This window comes from Amyelois transitella, chromosome 11, assembly GCF_032362555.1.
Source record: "Amyelois transitella isolate CPQ chromosome 11, ilAmyTran1.1, whole genome shotgun sequence".
Taxonomy (NCBI): Eukaryota; Metazoa; Arthropoda; class Insecta; order Lepidoptera; family Pyralidae; genus Amyelois; species Amyelois transitella.
This window is the reverse complement of record NC_083514.1, coordinates 7,815,231-7,828,693: the sequence shown is the minus strand read 5'-3', so window position 1 is coordinate 7,828,693 and position 13,463 is coordinate 7,815,231. Positions and strand designations below refer to the sequence as shown.

At 34.4% G+C, this 13,463-nt stretch overlaps 2 protein-coding genes across 3 annotated transcripts in view; both read left to right on the top strand.

Annotated features, from left to right (window-relative positions):
* Nucleotides 1–13,463, top strand: part of LOC106135118 (uncharacterized) — a 157,257-nt gene that overhangs the window by 100,662 nt on the left and 43,132 nt on the right. Inside the window, exon 3 of the mRNA XM_060946504.1 lies at nt 1,015–1,118. Coding sequence (XP_060802487.1) covers nt 1,056–1,118 — 63 coding nt within the window. The 5' untranslated portion in view covers nt 1,015–1,055. The remainder of the gene's footprint in view (nt 1–1,014; nt 1,119–13,463) is intronic.
* LOC132902274 (uncharacterized) lies at nt 8,710–12,243 on the top strand. Of its 2 annotated transcripts, XM_060946699.1 has the most exons (3): nt 8,710–9,146; nt 9,376–9,573; nt 10,690–12,243. In XM_060946699.1, exons 2-3 carry the CDS (start codon nt 9,379–9,381, stop codon nt 11,887–11,889), a joined length of 1,395 nt encoding a protein of 464 aa, XP_060802682.1. In that variant the 5' UTR covers nt 8,710–9,146; nt 9,376–9,378; the 3' UTR covers nt 11,890–12,243. The 2 variants fall into 2 exon arrangements, with proteins under 2 accessions (XP_060802682.1, XP_060802681.1); XM_060946698.1 differs by having other exon boundaries at nt 8,710–9,573.

The window sequence follows — 13,463 nt, the reverse complement described above, 5'->3', positions numbered from 1 at the left end:
TTGTTATTTACATATAATCACGTCTATTTGCCTTACGGGGTAGCCAGTGCCAACCTTTAAAAGATTTAAAGGCCACGTTCAGCTGTATGGCATATATAATGACGGAATTGAGATTCAAAAAATAATTAAAATAAAATGATTCTCAATATTCAGCACATACGACTTAATTGGACACACAATGAGACGAAATACTGATATACTAAAAGAAAAAAAAAATCTACTTTCACATGATTTAAAGTAAATAACCTATACCCAAGCCAAACTAAGCTAGACAAATTCTAAAAATGTTTAGGTAAACCCTACCATAGACGTCAGCTTTTATTCATTGTGAGTTATTAACAACTGAAAATAACCCTTCACATGATGAATGCTCACGCATAGGCAAACAAGTCTCTTTTATAAATATCCTAGTCTACTTTTCGTGATATTTTTAATAGAATTAATGGTTTTGGTAAGACAATTTGATTGTTATGATAATTTTGGTTACTAAATTTTATGGTTTGAAGAACGCAGATATTTATTTAGTTATTTACAATAGGTATTTTCTGCATTAACAATAATCGCTAAACACTTCCAATGGAATTTTAATTCATCTTACTAATTTCAGTTTGTAAGAATTTTAGTTTGTGTGGATGTAGAAGGATAGAATATAATTTATTATGAACTAATATATAGTTACATCCGTCATCAGTTTAAGTTTACTAATATATAGTTCATAAAGTCATCAATATTATAGGTAGTTAGACGGGTTACAAGGGTTAAATCTGCTTATTACAATTTTACATGTTTGTTGTTTTATTTGAAATTAAGAAATAATATAAGTAGGTACATAGTTTTAAGAGCGCGGGACACACATATCGGTATCCATCATCACTCGAAGTTATGGCCTAAGAAAATGTAAGAACGTTAGAACAAAAGCATTCATCACACGACGTAACTATTCGAAACAAACCACGGTTCAAATATGGAATTTAATGCTCAAAACAGCAGTCTTACCTATTTATTTTGTTTCAGAGCAATGTCGCGGTGGAAGGGCATAGTGAGGTAGCCGGCAGATGGCAGCAGTGAGTGCGATGTTCCGCCCCGGGGGCACGATAGACCCCTACGGTACACAACGGGTAAGTTGAAGTAGTTTTATAAAGATGGCGCTCTGGAGAATTTTGAATTTGGAATGCAGATTTGTGCAACTTTGAAGCGGTTTTAAAGCTTGGGGTTCGTTTTCCAAATTATCTCAAATATTTTTTTTTAAATTTGGAATTCTTAATAGGTACAGTCCCAACAATAATAAATAATAAAATAAAATTATTTCGTATAAATTTCATACAGTTTTACTAATTTACTATTATATAAGAGTACATAATAGATATTTGTTATTTAATTTTCAAATATTCAGTGAAATTAGAAATTTCGAATTAGGGGAATTATAGATATTTATTTAAATATTCGGTTTGATCAACTGTTTTTTATGCAATTTTTTATTGCTTAAGCGGTTTGTAGATAACTTCTACGACGCGAAGTATTGCTAATTATTATTGTAGGTGTAGCTGCAACCTAGGAAAATAATGACATAACAAAAACAACAAAATCGAAACTATTTAGCGAAAAGCAGAATTCATGAATAACAATTTGACGACCGTTTAATTTTGCCTGTGGGTGTGTGAGGTATTCTGGTCAGCGTATAAAAATAAATGTTACAGAACTTTACGCTTTTTACATTATATGATTATCTTTAACTTAAAAAATTTTAATCAAGAAGAAATCTTTAACTAATTTCTGTCGATCTGTGGTGCTGTGTGGTTCCCAATACTACAGAATAGGACCACTCCATTTCTTTCCCATGGATACCGTAAAAGGTGACTGAGGGATAGGCTCATAAATTTTGGAAGCTTCTTTTAGGCGATGGGCTAGCAACCTGTCACTATTTGAATCTCATTCCATCTTAATATGGCATTCAGATCTAAACGCGGCCTTAGATATTTTTCATATCATTAATTTAAGAGTATGCTCACAAAGATGAATTTCTATATTCTCATTAATTTGTGCTAGTGTGTCCAGAGTTTGATAGAGGAATTGAACCGCTCCCGGAAAAGGCGCTGAAGCATTATTGTATTCGAAATTAAGTTGGGCCTTTTAGTTTGACGTAAACAAATCCTACACGCAACGTTATTTGATACCGTTAAGATTTTTAATGATGTAGAAATTGATATGTTTTGGTACGTCGTGAGTTATACACGTGTTAAAAAAAAACAATGATAATTGATTTGCTTTTGCTGCAGGGACTTGGTTCCATCACAAAAATTCTCTTTTACCTACTTTCTTTTATGTTACTTTTATGAAAAAAAATCTTTTACTGTGAAAACGATAAAGCCTTTGTCTGCTTGTGCAATCACAAACTCACAAAAACTTTAAAACCGTTTGATTTTTTTTTATTTATATTAAGAGAGTGCTGTTGAATCTTTGTAATTAATTTGTTATCATAATGGTTTGTTTGTAAAAAGAGTTTTGCAAATAGAAACTGTATTTCCAACATTGTTATTGTTTTATGTTAATCAAGCTAACACAGATTCTTCATATTTGTTAAAAGATTTGATTTCACCAAATAAACTAAAATGTTGATTTATGCTTATTTTGAAAAGAACAAGTTTATAACTATAAAATGTAATAATAAGTTTAACTTTTTCATGTTCAAAATGTATAACGAGAGCTGAGAAATAAATATTGTATCCTATTATAATTTTGTTGATTCAATTTCTTTAGTTTGTAAGGTGAGTTGTAAATAGTTACACGGAGGTCTGACCGTTCCAGGATCGTGGTCATATTAGATCCATTACTCTCCAAAAATAGCAGGACGCTTGCAAATTATTTCTGATTAATCTTTATTCCAAATACAGTGACAATCAAATCTTGGTAATGTATCACATCAAACATAATTTCAGCCGTCCATTTTGTTTGTCAAGTAGTTCGCACACAGCGTCTAGCGCACGCGCCTGTGACGTAAACAAACATGGCGGATGTTTGATTTCGCCATCGTAATGGACATGTAATGAGTTGTATTTGTCTTGGAGAAACAATGCCACCGTCACTTGTCGGTCAAGTGGTTGTTGACTCTCCTTTTGACTGTTTGATCGTACGGATTGTAATAGCAGTAAAGGGCAGATAGTATGTATTGACACAGATATCACGTCTTTAACCCCATACGCGATAAACAGAGCCTATACCACAAATTTCATTATCAATCATTCAAATGGTTAAATGTTGGAATTGAAGTAATTGATTATTGACTTCAGCGAAAGTCATTAGATATAATGTTCGTTGAAATCATCAATGGAATCATTGGTTATTAATAAAAATATTCCTTAGTCATCATTCTTTTGGCGTTGGTCGCGGTTGCACTCCTTTTTGGAGAAAGCCACATATGGAATTATACCGAAGTATGGTTGTTGTTGTAGTTTAATAATTGTCTAACACCTACCTTTTTATCCTTCCTTGTACCGTTAGTCCTAGTTACACCTCACCTGCCTACAAAGGAGCCCGGGGTGCGCCGTTACGTCCATGATTCTGGATTGGATGGAGTCGACCTATAATGACATTCTCAGTAATTATTTGAACTAATACTATACTTCAGGGCCAGGGTAAAAAAGGAGGGTAAAAGCAACTGAGTTTGTAAGCTTTTGATGAGCTGAGGGCATTTATGCGCTGTTACTAATGTTACTTATCACTTTACTGAAAATTAAAAATACATAATCATCATCATCATCATCATAATCATAATATTAAATACATAATCATGATTGAGAACGTGGCCATTCAGTCTTTTAAAGACTGTTGGCTCTGATTACCCCGCAAGGGATATAGACGTGACCATATGTATGTATAATCATCATTAGTCTTTTAAGACTGTCGGCTCTGTCTACCCCGCAAGGGATATAGACGTGATTATATAGGTATGTATGTATGAATGTATAATCATCATACTAGCTACTTACAACTTCTCCTTATCTCATGCAGGTGTTTCAACACGGCTCATTTTGTCATAGTTGCCTTATAAACGAAAAGTGGAACTAATTTGATAGACGGGCGTGTCGACCAACGATTTATTTTAACTCAAAAACCCTCTCATGTACTGTTTAACTTGCAAGAAATGAAGGGAAATGACAAGGTTGTGCTTGTTATTTCCCTCCGTTTTACACTGGTCATACACACTAATATTATAAATACACTGATATTATTCTTTTCCAAGGACGTCGTAAAAGGCGAAGGGATACGCTTATAAACATCCTCCTCGCGTTACGACGCGAGGAGGATGTTTATAAGCGTATCCCTCATTGCTGAGGGTCGTGACTCCCCCGCCGAATCACTTTCTCTTTGATCTCTTCCTTCCACCTGTTGCGATCCTTTGCGTCGTGGAGGGCCTTATGGAGATCGGTGTTTAGTGACGATCGGATTTGATCCGACCATCTTGTAGGGCTGCGACCTCTAGGTCTTTTTCCGTCAACCTTGCCTGTCACCATTAGCTGCTCCATGTTGTGACCGTCTTTCCGTGCAATGTGGCCGAAAAATTCCAGTATCCTGCGGAGACAGGTGGTGGACAGTCTCGTTTTGATTTGGAGTTCACGCAGGATAGATGCATTGGTACGGAAGGCAGTCCAGGGTATCTGTAGCATCTTCCTCCAGCACCACATTTCGAAGGCATCTATGCGGTCTCTATCAGCCTTTTTCAGGACCCATGTCTCGGCGCCGTAGCTAAATATGGAGAAGACCAGAGTGTGGACAAGTTTCTTTTTTGTCTGCCGTGAAATGCGGTCCCTCCATATCTTTTGTAGTTGAGACATGGCATTTTTGGTCATCCCTATTCGTCTCCTTATTTCCGTCTCACAGGATCCCCTGTCACTGATGTTGGCCCCCAGGTAGACAAAACATACATACATACATATGTTCACGTCTATATCCCTTGCGGGGTAGACAGAGCCAACAGTCTTGAAAGGACTGAATGGCCACGTTCAGCTATTTGGCTTAATGATAGAATTGAGATTCAAATAGTTACAGGTTGCTAGCCCATCACCTAAAAAAGAATCCTAAGTTTGTAAGCCCATCCCTTAGTCGCCTTTTACGACATCCATGGAAATGAGATGGAGTGGTCCTATTCTTTTTTGTATTGGTGCCGGGAACCACACGGCACTAATTATTACACTACATTCAATTTCTCGAATGATCTAGATAAGAAAGTACTAAAACCCACGTGTGAATTAACGTTTAAAAGAAATGTTCCACAATATAGACACCTGTTACAGTAGCTATTCTGACGTATAATTATCTAGATTGAGATACCAAAGCAAGATGATACCGTCGTGAGAAAATCAGATGCAACTTTTGTGCAATAAGAATGCTACACGGTGAAATAGAAGAAAAGTGAAAATCTTCTGCGCTTATAATGTGACAAGGGTGTAATTACACTCGAAGACATCAAGGACTTTCACTAACGCTGTTGACATATCTATAAAAAAGTCTTTAATACTCTGGCCTATAATTTATTTAATATCTATGTTTATAACTATAAATTATGTATTCATATATAATACTCACACCTATATCCCTTACGAGGTAGACAGAGCGAACAGTCTCGAAAAGACTGAAAGGCCACGTTCAGCTGTATAGCTTCATGATGTAATTAAGATTCAAATAGTGTTACGCTGCTAGCTCATCTCTTACAAAGAGAATCCAAAGTTTATAGGCCTATCCCTTCGACGCGTTCAACGACATCTATGAAATGAAAATATATGAAGTTGTTAAATTTTTAAGTGCCGAAAACCACACGGCTCTAGCAATTGGCAATGTAAAAAACATGCAGAATAAGGCAGTTAAAATTTTCTATGACAAAATGTTCAAAGCCTTCTCTCCTTTATAATCCCTGAGTTTGACACTATATCCTGAACATACTGCAGGACCTTCCTAAGGACGAAGCTGGGACAAATATAGTTTAAATAACGAGTGATGAGTTTTGAAATTTCATTTGCCTTTGTTTTTTGTAGCAATAAGCGATCCTCCTAACGTTAGTCCTAGGTGTGTCCTCAACTCTCTGGAGTGGAGTCCAGGGTCTGCCTGTAACTTATCCTATTGAAAATAAAATACATGTTGAATATAATTTAATTCAATAAAAAGTTTTTAGTCTCCTATTGGGTCTTCTGGGTGTAATTAGGTAATACATATAGAATTGTTTCTACAGTATATGTATTACGAGATTATTTGAATAATTTAAACTGGCATCAGAAAATTATAGTTTAAATTGTTAGTTTTCACTTAGAATTATTAGTTTAGACTTTCACCAGTACCAAAAATAAGAATTATTTTTAAAATAGCAATAATATTTAAATTTGTAATTAAAGTTCTCTTACACCTTTATTTATAAACGTAAACTCCACCAAACGGATTAAGATGAAACTTTACGGTAATAAAACTCCCTATGTGGTTTATATATAACTTATCGACATGATTTGCGAACCACAATCCATTCAAAGCTTCTCTTATTAAGCTTTCGTGAAACCAAAACAAAGGTAAATTGGTCAAAATAGGTTATGGTACAGTCCACTAATTTACCGGTTGAATTCGTGTTGTACCGCTAATTACAGAATGCGGATACAGCGGTCAAGTTTAGTGTCATTTGACACCTACATGTCTGATCCCATTTCATAGTCGAGTGCTCGAAACATTATTTATATATTTTTTTTATGTCTTGGGTGGGTATTTACATTACACGTGTAGCGTGCCCAGAAACACAGATATGTGTGAAGAATAAAAGAACACTAGGAGTAGTGTTCTTTTAAGATATGATTAATTAAAGGTATACTTAAAACATTTATTTGATTGAATGTTTCATTAACATACGTTTGGCACAGTATATATTTGTTACAATTTTTAACTTAATTATTGGCCGTCATAATGTCAGTCCATTCCGACATATTTATTACGGAAGTGAGAAATAAAAAATTTAAACGCTTTAGGTCATTATAATATTACAAAATATAAAGTTAATATTTTAGTTGTCATATTGATAGAGTAGTGTCAACTATAGTATGCTATATTTTTTTGTTACTTACGACTGCTACTTATCGAAATTGATAAATCGCAAAAGAAAATTTTATGTTTTAAGTTCTACATACATATGTATAGTCACGTCTATATCTCTTGCGGCGTAGACAGAGACAACAGTCTTAATAACTGCAAGGCAACGTTCAGCTGTTTGGTTTAACTATATAGTTGACTATCGTTAAAATCCAAATCCAAATAGTTGAACAACTAACACCTTAAGAATTGATTAGAATAAAAATAAAATAATAACGGGTTAAAACTAATATCCGAACACATTAGGTATGTCAATTTAAACACCCAATTCAAAACTTTCCCATTTTAATATAGTAATTTAAAATAATGACCATACATTAATACGCCCGTATTGTCATATAAGATTTATTACATAATTATGTGCAAGATTTGCATGTTCAGTCTCGACCATGAAAGTTATCACATTGCGAGAGTTAATCGTATGTTTAGTTGATACCGGTATTGTTACAAATAGTGTTTAGGGCTGCTCATGTAATAAGTCAATAAAAATCTTATTGTGTAAAAAGATAATAAAATACAGCAAAAGTCATAATTATACATTCAGTTGCGCGTTTCCTAACGATATTTGTCACCGAGAGCATGGCTAGCCCATGCTCAGACTTATGTTTTTTTTTTATTTTATTAATTAAATTGAGTTATAAGAAAGTTACTTAAAAGTATTTTTTTTAGCATTAAAATATTAAAATATTATATACCCCTTGATACCTTGGATCCTCAACTTAAATTATGACATGTGTATAAGTTAAGATTATAATCACTCGCCTATTTACTCGCTCAATGTGATTCCCACCTTTGCAATCGTGACCTATTAATGGATTCCTGTTCAGAAGAAGTATGCGTTCGACCTTACTTTCAATAGGACAATAGTTTTTAAAGTCCGGAATGCAATGAAAAGTTAATACTATCGTCACGATTTGCATCGGTTTTAAATGAGGTCACTCTATAGATACACCAAGGTTTTACAATATCATATTTCTTGCATAAGTTTCAATAATTTGTTCTGCGGTCTGAGACAGAAATAGATTTAAAACTATGAACTGTGCAAAACATATACATGTAGAATCAGAGACAATAAAAACAAGTACCTAAAACGATTTTATAAGCATGAAAGGGAACTTTTTGGTATATACGGGACCTTTTATGGAATCTTTTACACCTTTATGCAATAATGAATATAAGCATAATAAGAGAATGCATGTGGAAGAAGATATACCTAGTGTCCGGATTAGAAAAGGGAATGCTCAGATGGTTTGGTAATGTAGAGAAAATGAATGAAAGAAGGTTGACGATGCAAATGTAAAGATGAGTAAACGGATCCTAAACTGATGAGCTTGCATGAAAAGAATGATGAAGCGGAAGAAGTATGCAGGGGCCTTGTCTTGGAAGATATAGTCTCTGGCAAGGAAAAGGTGTGATTTTATGTATTTATGTGAAATTCGAGATACTCTGTTAGGGGTCACTTAGTGAATTCACCGCATACTTGCATAACAGACCGGCTGTGGAATTCACTTTCCTTGTGGAATGTTGTTTATAACTAACACGTTATGTGTAGTACTGATTACTTGGATACCTGATTTATTCCAGTCTGATACTACTAAGTTTTGATCCCAGTGGGATCACGATTATTTTATTTATTTTTTTATTCCCGTCGGATACCACTTGCATAATATACCAGTGGGATCAACTTTTTTTAATTTATTATATATTCCATTCTGATCCTACTAGTGGTTTAAACATATTTTTAGTACAGCCAGTAACATAATTTCTACTATCATAATGATACTAATTTAAAAAAAGTAATAATAGCCATACATGCAGCTTTTTTACCTGCGAACGTAGTAGGCGCGCTTGTCCATCCAATCAGAGACAAGTATAACTAATATTTCCAGGAATTGTTTCATACTTAGAGCTAGTTGACCTTGAGAAAGGGGTTATCTTTATTCTAATTGCCAGTCGTCATTTTGCTTTCCAATGTGAAATTATGTGCATCTCATTGTACGTGACGTGTTGAAGTGAATTACTAGACAGTAAGTACGCATCTTGTAATATTAAACGATTGCTATAGATTTATTAAATTCTATTTTCATTTACAAAGTTTTATTGTTATAGAACAGTTAAGGCATGGCAGAGAATAGTTATATTTCGTTTATAGAAAAGATTAACGTTTATTTCAACACATCAATTTTATTATCATCATTATCCTAGAACTTTATGTTTTTAATTGATGTATAATAATGAAAATGTTATTCGTTTTAGGAAATGTCAGAAGGTAATAGCAAGCCCTCTACCTCTAATAACTCTGGTGGTGAGTTCACAATTATACAGAGGAACGGTGGTGCAGTTTTGTTGCGGGCTGGTTACCAATATACTAAGAAAATAACATTCAAAAGTGGATGTATTACGTGGAGATGCGTGAATTGGCGCAAAAAGTGCCCGGCATATATAAATATAAAGGTATGAGCTACTTTATATCCACATAAAATAACGAACTGACTTGCTTTAATTTTTTGGCTCATTCATTGATTCATTTTGACGACCTGAGTAGCGTAGTGGTCACCATGGCGGGTTTGCTATGCACGGGTCCCGGGTTCGATCCCCGGCCGGGCAGAAAATGAAATGATGAATTTTACTATCTGTGATGGGTCTGGGTGTTACTATGTATAATGTGTATATGTCGCAGTCATCTGGTTGAATCTGCTTTTTGATTAAATGACTAGCTCCTTTATTGAATGACGATATTCAATTGAATCACTAGGCTAAACGTTGATAGAACAAGCGTCACTCAACGTCCAACTAGTTAGCTGATTGTAACATAGCTCTTTGAACAGGGCGGACGTAAAATCAGTCAGGTGATTCAAATTTAGTTCATTTTTTTCCCACTGCAGCGCTAGTAGTCACCAAAACAAATGTGGCGTCAAACAGCTTGCACAGAAAGCACTGTATTGAAATTCTTTTCGATTAAATTAGCGTTAAAGTGCCTTATTTGTGATATCATAAATAAGGTGTGCCATATTATCCTGCAACATATCATGTCCTCATTTTTGTTATGTAAAGTAAGGTTACCTTTTTAATTTTACGAAATTAGCGAACTTATGTTCACCCTAATCAAATATTACAAAGTCGTACAGATTCTATTTAACGAGATATTTTATAATTAACTTATTTTTATTTAAAGTAAGGTTAACTTTTAAGTTGCGAACTCATGGTCATCCTAACCAAACATTACAAAATGGGCTATATCCCATTCAACGACTTCGCTAAATGACGTTCAGTCAAGACGTTAAACGTTACACGACTTGACGAATTGTCCTTTAGTCATTCAATTGAATATCGTCATTCAATATAGGAGCTAGTCATTCAATCAAATAGTAGATTCAACCAGATGACTGCGACATATATACAACAAAAAAAACTATTATAAATAGTAGGAATATCCGTTAATCTAGCACGCATAACATAAGCATTTAGTTGCTTAGCTTGGGGCTAGATGGCGCTGTGTGGATTAGTCTAACAGTATTATTATTATTCATTAAAGTGTGTAATCTAACTTGAAGTTTTTTTTTTCATCAGGAAAACAACATTATAAAAGAAAAAAGTCACCAATGTAAGCCGGACGAAATAAAAAATGTAGTAGATCAAAAATTACATGAATGCCGAGAAAAGGTTCTATCTTCGAATTTTTCACCAATACCCAATATTTACAACAACTTTATGTCAGAATTCGAAAATGCAGGCTTGGATCTCTTAAAAAAGCTTCCGTCATTCGGAAACATTAAATCTTCTTTATATAATGCCAGAAATAAGAAAGCCGGAGTGACAAAAATACAATGCAATTTGCCTGAAGAAGTTATAGTTCCTTTGCAGTTCAAGGAATTTGTTCTTGCCGACTACTATAATGAATCTTCCGAAACTCGAATTATAGTTTTTGCTGATAGCGAAGTCCTGGAACAAATTAAACATATCAAGATTTATTTTAGTGACGGAACTTTTGAGTGCTGCCCAAAACCATTTGTACAACTTTATTCTATACACGGCGATCTCGGAAGCAATGAAGAGCACACAAGAATAGTGCCTTTAATGTACGTGTTGCTGAATAGAAAAACTGAAGAAATTTACACAACACTTTTTCAAGTATTAAAGGAACATATTCCAGATTGGGAACCGTTGATATATGTGACAGATTATGAACAAGCGGCTATGAATGCCATATCAAAAGTTTTCCCTTCAGTCGAAGTAAAAGGATGTTACTTTCATTTTTCACACAACGTGTGGAAGAAGGCTAAAGCGCTAAATTTAACTAAAGAAAAGAGACTCCGAAAACATGTAGCGCTCTCAGCTCTCCTGCCGCTGCTACCTCGAGAATTCATCTCAGACGGGTGGTGCTATTTAATGGAAGACAGTCCTGAATCTAATGAAATTCAACAATTCAACGATTATATGGTGACACAATGGCTGGAAGACGAAAATTTTGTCAACATTTGGTGTGTTCATAATCAACGTCACCGCACAACCAATGCTGTAGAATCTTGGCATAAAAAACTAAACAGTACTCTGCCAAAGAAACCCAATTTATTTCAACTCTTAAAAGTTTTAAAAGATGATGCCAGTCTTCAAAAGGTTAACATTAAAAAGCATAATTTTGAGCTGCCGAACCCGAAGCGAAGACTAACCAAAGTGATTGCTAACGACAACTGGTTTAAACACGTAACTAATGAACTTTTGTCAGGTAAAATCACAGTTGGTCACTGCCTGGAAAAGTTAAGATTATGATTTCTTTTTATTTTATTTCCTTATTTTGTAAATTTTTATATACAGATTATATGAATGACTTATCTATATTTTTAGTTAAGATAACAAGTTGATTTGAAGCTAGTCGTTGTAATTAATATTTGATAGTTTTAATTTAAATGTAAAGTGTTTTCTGTGATGATTTATTTTTCTATGATATCTGTGATAATTGTTGTAAATAAATGAATGTTGATTTTTAACGAATGACTTTTTTCCTGACTGTACATACCCCTTTTTTAACTTTGCAAGAATGTAGTAGGATCCGTTGGGACGTACAAACTGCAAGTGGGATCAGACGAGAAATTGTTAATAATACTCACGGTAGGAGGATCACAAATAGTGGTATCCGACTGGAATAAATCGGATACCTGGTAGTACTGATTACCTGGTTTTGACGTTGTAGCTCTATTTACTTAGTAGATTTTATTTTGATAAATAACAAAAATTGAGCGAACCCCAAAGTAAGTTCATTACCTGTGTTTTGCGATACTAATTCCATGATATTATATATATTATAGAAAATACGTATAATAAAGATAACCAGATGTTTATCAATACGTCCGTTTTTCGTAAGGCCCTGATCAGGGATTGAAATGCTTAGTAGGTGAACTTAGAATTCATACATATTCATATATATGTAAGTAGTTTAACCCTCACGAACATTTTGCGCTACTTAGTTCTACTCAATGCAAAATGCTTAATGTATTATTCTTTAAAAGGTTGTAAGGCGATGTTTTTTGATGGCCTGTCTCCACAACTAGTTCACATTCGACCATGAAGACTTCTGTGACAAAAAATATATTATAACAAATCAAACGGACTCTTATAATTCCTATCAATGGTTTTACATAAGTCCCCGCCCAGACTTCCGCGTCACTAGTCGATCGGACCGGTCCCACAAAACGACAGACGGCCCAATGTAAACAAAAATGTTGTGTAATAACACGGCGAAAGGCACAGGTGCTATCACTTTCCTTTTTTTGTACTGTACGTAGACGATTGGGCTTTTGTAGTCAATATGTCTTTGAACTGTGTGTGGTATTCGGTAGAGTAGAAATAAATCTAATAATAAATAACGGATAAACATTTCTTAGGTTTGGTTCGTGAACAACCAATGCGCTGGTAGCAAAAATTTATAAAATAACAGGCAAAACCTTGGTTCAGTCATTTTATTGAATGGTAGGTAGAACCAGGACAAAAGAAGAAGGCTTTATTCTAGTATATCGTTTGGGTTACAGACAATACGACCGTGCAATACGAGAAACGCAGACTTTCAAGAAAAAATCCAACACACTCCTCAGTGATGTAGAAGGTGACTAAAAACAAAAGACGACGAACTAAACGAGAAAGCAATCGAATTGCATCATGGCGAGACGATTTAAGTCTTTTAAAAAGATTATATATTTATTAAGAGTTCGAATTGCCATGAAGACGTGAAGATGTTATTAGTACATGTGCTTTACTCTAAAGATTAATATGAAATGCCCGAGGTCGACAATATGACGTCCTTGGCTCCACGAAGGAAATCTCCAGTTAATTGCCAATAAACGACGACA